Source organism: Opisthorchis viverrini (genome assembly GCF_000715545.1).
Source record: "Opisthorchis viverrini unplaced genomic scaffold opera_v5_535, whole genome shotgun sequence".
Classification (NCBI taxonomy): domain Eukaryota; kingdom Metazoa; phylum Platyhelminthes; class Trematoda; order Opisthorchiida; family Opisthorchiidae; genus Opisthorchis; species Opisthorchis viverrini.
Genome location: NW_008752196.1, coordinates 178,525 through 184,289, shown reverse-complemented (window position 1 = coordinate 184,289; position 5,765 = coordinate 178,525). Strand labels below are relative to the sequence as shown.

Below are 5,765 nucleotides of genomic sequence, written 5' to 3'. Positions count from 1 at the left end.
AAGCTTTGCAGGATTTCGTGTGGAAGCTTAGGCCAGAGTCGTTTGACGAGCCAGTCAATGAATCTAAGTGTCGTTTAATCTGGTGGAAGGCAAGCGCTTGCGCAGCAAGAGGGAACGTGTAAGCAATTTTTATATTGTCCGCGAAGAGGAATACCTTACCATGGGATATAGTGCCGATGACGTCATTATTGCACAGCACGAAGAGGATGGGGCCTAGTACGCTTCCTTGGACGACTCCACTTGTGATAAAAAGTGCAGATGATTGTATATCTCGATTTGAGTTATTTACCTCTGTCTGATAGGTGGGAGGCGAACCGCTAAAATGGTTTCCAGTGATGCCAACGGCGCGGTGGGAGCTAGATATAGCTAACCTACTAGTACAGGTCTTTCGGTTTGTTCCATGAAGATCCAGATAGCCTCCGAAATCCCTTCTCGGCTGGAATCATCAATGGCGGTTGCACGAATCTGCCACTTGAAGTAGATGGTTCCGCCTCCACCACTCGAGTTCCTTCTGTCAGAGCGGTGAATATCATAAACAGAGAATTAGACTGCCGTTTCTGGAGTTTCGACTGACAGCCATGTTTCGGTCACACAAATCAGACTTGGTTGCGCAACAGCAACAATCGCAAGGAAAGTATGGTCTTTTGCAAGCAGTAAGAGGGCGTTAAACAGCATCACTGATAGGTCCATTGGTGTGCACAACATATTAATTGAGAATTTAGTAACTTCGTATAGGTGGAGTTCCGTACTGGGGAAAAATGGGTAGGGGAGGTAGGGGTACATGAAATATAGTTGACTAGGCATGTGTTTGAAATAGTTCGAGGTCACAACCGGGGGTAGAGTTGTGAGTGATGGCTGAAGTAGGCCTGAATCCGCTGCAGCAATTAGAGCATAAATTCCACTATGGATATCTCATTTATAGGGTGTATCTGTCGAAGGCCGGTATACAGTCGGAAGGGGGGGTTTTCGGACGTGAAGTCATTTGCGTCGGCAGGGGGTGTGGAGAGTGTTATGGTACAGAAAGTGGTGGTGGTTTCCGGGGATGGGCCCCGTCATCTAATCCATTTCCTACCAAACTGTAGGAAATCTGCAGAAGAGGACACACATTTTGCAAGTTGTATGACTCCTACTGCTCAAAATTCGTTGGCGGGGAAGCTAGCTAACACGTGACCAGGCGACTTCGATGCGTTTGGTGAATGATGAGTGTCCATCTGGAAACGGAGCGAAGCCAGATTGCCCACGCTTAGACAAGAGACTTGAACAGCCACAGTTGGGTTTCAACTGAGGACACTGCCGCTGCCTGGCGCCTTAGCCTCTGGATTATCCCAAAGCATGCTGGCCACTTGGTGACTCCCCATCGGTTTCGGTATGCCGGCTGATAAAATAAGCTTTTCTCTGATCTTGAATAACGGCTTGCTTTGCAGGACACTTTTCATATATTGATAGTCCAGTGAAAGAGTAGCAATGGACGAGCTGTGAACTGATTGCTACAGTCACACACGTATTGAGAATCGATTTCACAGGAAAGAAGCCAACCATGTTGCATCTCGTGGAGGGAGCAGAAGATGATTATATCTCCAGCAGACACCTGAAACTAAAACAAGTGTTCCTGCTTGATTTTGCGTTTAAAAGAAAAATAGTCCTCCCAAATCCGGAAGTCTCTACTCAGGTTGTGGATATCGGTCAAATAATGAATAATTTGTTCCCTAAAACTTTCCAAACTGCCGTTATTTACAAAGGATTTCAAATTCAGGTGGACAAGTCAGGGTTTGACAAGAGAAATATTTCTTTTTTACTACACCCAAAGGTGCTCAAGGCGCCTAGCGGCCTACTACCTGTGTAACGGTGGATACTACTGATGAGGCATGCGGGTAGTATGTGTCTCCCATCTTCAGCACTACTCATCCCATCAAATTCTCCATTAAATTTTAATTTGAAGTTTTAGGTCCGCGACCTTTCGAGCAGTATTTTGAACAGTTGAGCGCTCGGTCGACAGCCGGTTCCGTTCTCTGTTAGACGACATATAGCGCCGCTCATGCTTCAGGTACAAAATCTATACCACGTGTCGCTTGTTGGTTCACTACTTGGATTTGAATTTCACTCCTCACGTAAAACTATTCGTCCTCTTATTACTACTCATTGATTGGGAGTTCGTACTGTAAATAAAGTCAGTCTGCGAAGAAATGCCACCGAAAGATCACTGATAATCGGCCGTTCTTGTCCAAACTGCCAACTGCGAAAAACTACTGACCAGGATGTTCCAAGTTTCAGGCTCCCTACTGCATTTTAGTGAAATGTGCACAGTTGGCAATTACCAGTTAGCATGAAAACACTCTACCTAGAGCTTCTCGGCTTTTAAACATAGGATGGCTTCCCTTACATGGTGAAATATGCAACAAAAGTTCCCCGATGGCGTTACGCCCCCAACTCAGTAAACCGGTGATAAGCTTAAAGGTGAGGATTTCCTGAAAAGAAGTTGTTTGCTACTGTGACACGTATCAGTCATTCGGGTTCAAATACACAGTTTGACAGAGATGCACCTGAGAAAAGTAACCCAAGAGCCAACAAACCTTCTATTAAAGAGGGTCGTGTCCAGATTACAAACCTGAAGAATGGTGGGTGAGACAGGAGGTGGAAAAAGTATCCTCATCATCATCGACAGCACACTATTCTCCAGCACTGACCCTTTGCTGGCGAAATGAAGACTGTTAACTCTGTTGTAACATGACGATTCAGTGGATCAGGTGGCAACTAAATGCTCCGATAAGCAAAAGAGAAGCCAACATCAGGTTATCAGATTGGCAACAAAGTCACTCAAGACGGCCTAAAGAAGGATGTGGCCAACGGTCAGTCGAAAAACAGTGTTGTTCTTAGAACTAGTTTAGCATACGATTCGAGAATCGCCATGCAGAAATGCACAGAATCGTCCGTCTCACCCCCGTGCCCAAGGTGTCTGGCGCGCAGAACGTGACCAGTCATAGATAGCGACGCGTTCTCAAATCCGGACAATGTGAGACCGACAACGCGTGCGAATGTACGCACGTGAACTTGTCTCGTTTACTGCTAGTGTGATAAGAAGAAATATTTTCACAAGGCTTTTTAGAAATTTTGGGATCCGTCCCCCATCTTGATGCGCGATACTTCAGCGTACTCGTCAAATTTGTTTTTTCATGGAATGGAATTTCTGCTCGAAATTATGGTTCCTAACAATCCCACCTAGTTAGAGAGTAATCCTATGTAGGCGATACAAAAGTTTACTTCTTGTTGCTATTGTACTGAGGTACAAAACGGGGCCGAAAAATATCGAAGATAACACGTCAGTCCTGCCAGATAGAAGTTACAGGTAATTCCTGATGTATTCAAACCAGCGTTATTTATTGGACCCGGAAGTGACAAAGTACCTCAAAATGCGACAGAGTCCGTACATTCTCCCGCTGAATGATGGCAACCCTTCACAGCCGGCTCTACAGTGGATGGAAGAGTAGTCTGTCTCACGGATCAGCAACAATTATACATTGCAAAACGTAATAGGTAACGTGAGCAGGAAGGAAATGACGGAAATAATGCTCTGGGGGTCTTTTCTGACTATCTAGTTGAATAGAAACAAACTAAAGTATTGGTGCCCCTTTAGTTCGGTATACCTTCTGCAGGCTCGTTGCCTCCACACGAATCAGCTACGGAGCTTTCTGGAGTAAATTGTCCTACACAACCATACGTCTGATTCTGAGGTCTACCAGAATATTTCTGTAAGTCTCTTCTTGGTGTGACCCAGTTGGAAGGTTTTCTCATGTACTCTTCTTATATAAGTTAATCCACACATTGCCGTACACCTTACGTTTTACGGAACACTTTTCGGAATTGCCAAACAGTGTATTGAGCTTGATGGGAACAGTGCTTAAAATCGCGCCTCACTGAAATATTTGCTCACTGTAATAACTGAGCGCGTCTGCTGTCAAACGCCTGTTGGGAATGACGTCGGAGAGCACACTCACAGCGTTTCATCAAGGACCTACTCCCACATGGAGCAGCTGCTGTTGATGTGATGGTTTTACGCTTCGTGTAAACACAGTCAGTACAACCAATGGGGCGGCCAACTGACAAAACAGATCTGTTAACAATGGTCGGCCAGCTGAAAGAACCGAACATTTTTTTGGTTGGCCCAGCTGCGGAGTGGTGTGACCAGCGTTCACTAAACCGGAAATTGGGAGACCAGTGTTTCGGATGCCAGATGGACACGCTACGAAGTCAACATTAAAACGGGAATGACAGATTTAGCTTAGAAATGGTGTCTCCCACACATGTACGAAGCTAACTGAGGTGTATCAGATTTGGTTGATTGTACGCCAGTGGTTGGACCGTATAAACAAAAAAACGAGCCATGAACACCACCATCGATGTGTCAAACTACAAGTTTGGCCTGCCTGTGGTAATTATCTCTAAACGCCTGCAGCCACTGGAGGTAAGAATTCAGCAGTTTGTAGGAACTAGAGAGATCCGCCACATCTCGGATACCTGTAGTCAGCTGACAAGATAACGGTTTCGCCGTAAACCGTCTCGAAGTGCAAACTTGGGGACACATGAACGGCAAATGCGTCAATCTCTAAAGCCCCATATATAAGCCCTCAATTCAAAACTTTCTATCGGATCACAATTCGGAGACGGGTCTTCAAATGAGACGAGGTTATTTACGTCAAACCATTAGTAGGTACAACTAGTGGCAAGGGCACCAGGGTGTCAACTTACGGAACCCCGGAAACGGTTAACTGGAAATCAGCCGACTGGGGATAGCGATCAGTCATCCGAAAACGATGAAGCTAAGGGCGCGCATCAACGTGTAGGCGAGTTCCTAATCTTGGAAAGCTTGGACAGCCGCTTCATATGTAGGGTAGGGAGGGGTGGATGTCAAGCGAGGTTAAGTGAAAGCGCCGCGTTGAAGCAAACACAAGTTCAGGAAGGTCACCGACCGAGTGGAATCTAGGTTTCCCCCACCTTGTTATCTGGACTTGGGAAATGACTTCAACACACAAACCCATACGACCGGATAAGCCAGCCCATTGGCGAGCGAAAAGGGCGCACAGACCGGGGCACAGTGAAGAGAGGGTAGGATTTAAAAAACCTTAAATGAACTGATTCCACAAACAACGATTACAACAAGAGATCCCGAGGGACCCACTGAATATAATTGTGGACAACCTCCAGATCGGAAACATGCCATGGGAGGTCAATGAACTAACAGCGAAGTATAAAAGCCACGACGAGAAACCCAGCTTTGCTGGTCATTGCTGTCTCCCTGGGCAGGGACCCCGGGACAGAACTTATCAATGGTTAGCCACTGTAAAAAAAGACCCAATCGCGTTCATGCATCTAAGCCATTGGCTTCAGTGCGTAGAACTCTCCCAATTAAGTCGACTGGGAACTCTGAATCTACTGATCAACTGTATTAACTGCCCTAGCGTAAATCGCCAAAAGTCAATCACTAGAGGGAGCCACATAAAGCACAGTTTGGACGGACGGACCTAATACAACGGCCGACTGATCCACCAGGTTTGGGATTGACTCCATCTTCTGGGCACCCACCCCACGGTAGAACCCCTTTGGTCACCACCAGTAAAGCAGCCCACTCATTCTTCACTACCAAGCTGGGTTAGGAGTTCCAGTTTATCTCTAGACCTGCCCGGTCCCCTGGAAATTACACGGACTGCTCTCTTATCCACCCCAAACGCGCCAGAGTGTAATCCTACGTATGAATTGTGTAGTTGCTTGCG

General features: G+C 46.3%; 1 protein-coding gene across 1 annotated transcript in view; it reads right to left on the bottom strand.

Moving 5' to 3' along the window:
* Window positions 1-543: 543 nt before the first annotated feature.
* T265_15480 (hypothetical protein) overlaps window positions 544-5,765 on the bottom strand; it is a gene marked incomplete at both ends in the record, with an annotated part of 15,814 nt that continues 10,592 nt past the window's right edge. Inside the window, one exon of the mRNA XM_009178320.1 lies at window positions 544-901. Within this exon, the coding sequence (XP_009176584.1) occupies window positions 544-901 (358 nt within the window). The remainder of the gene's footprint in view (window positions 902-5,765) is intronic.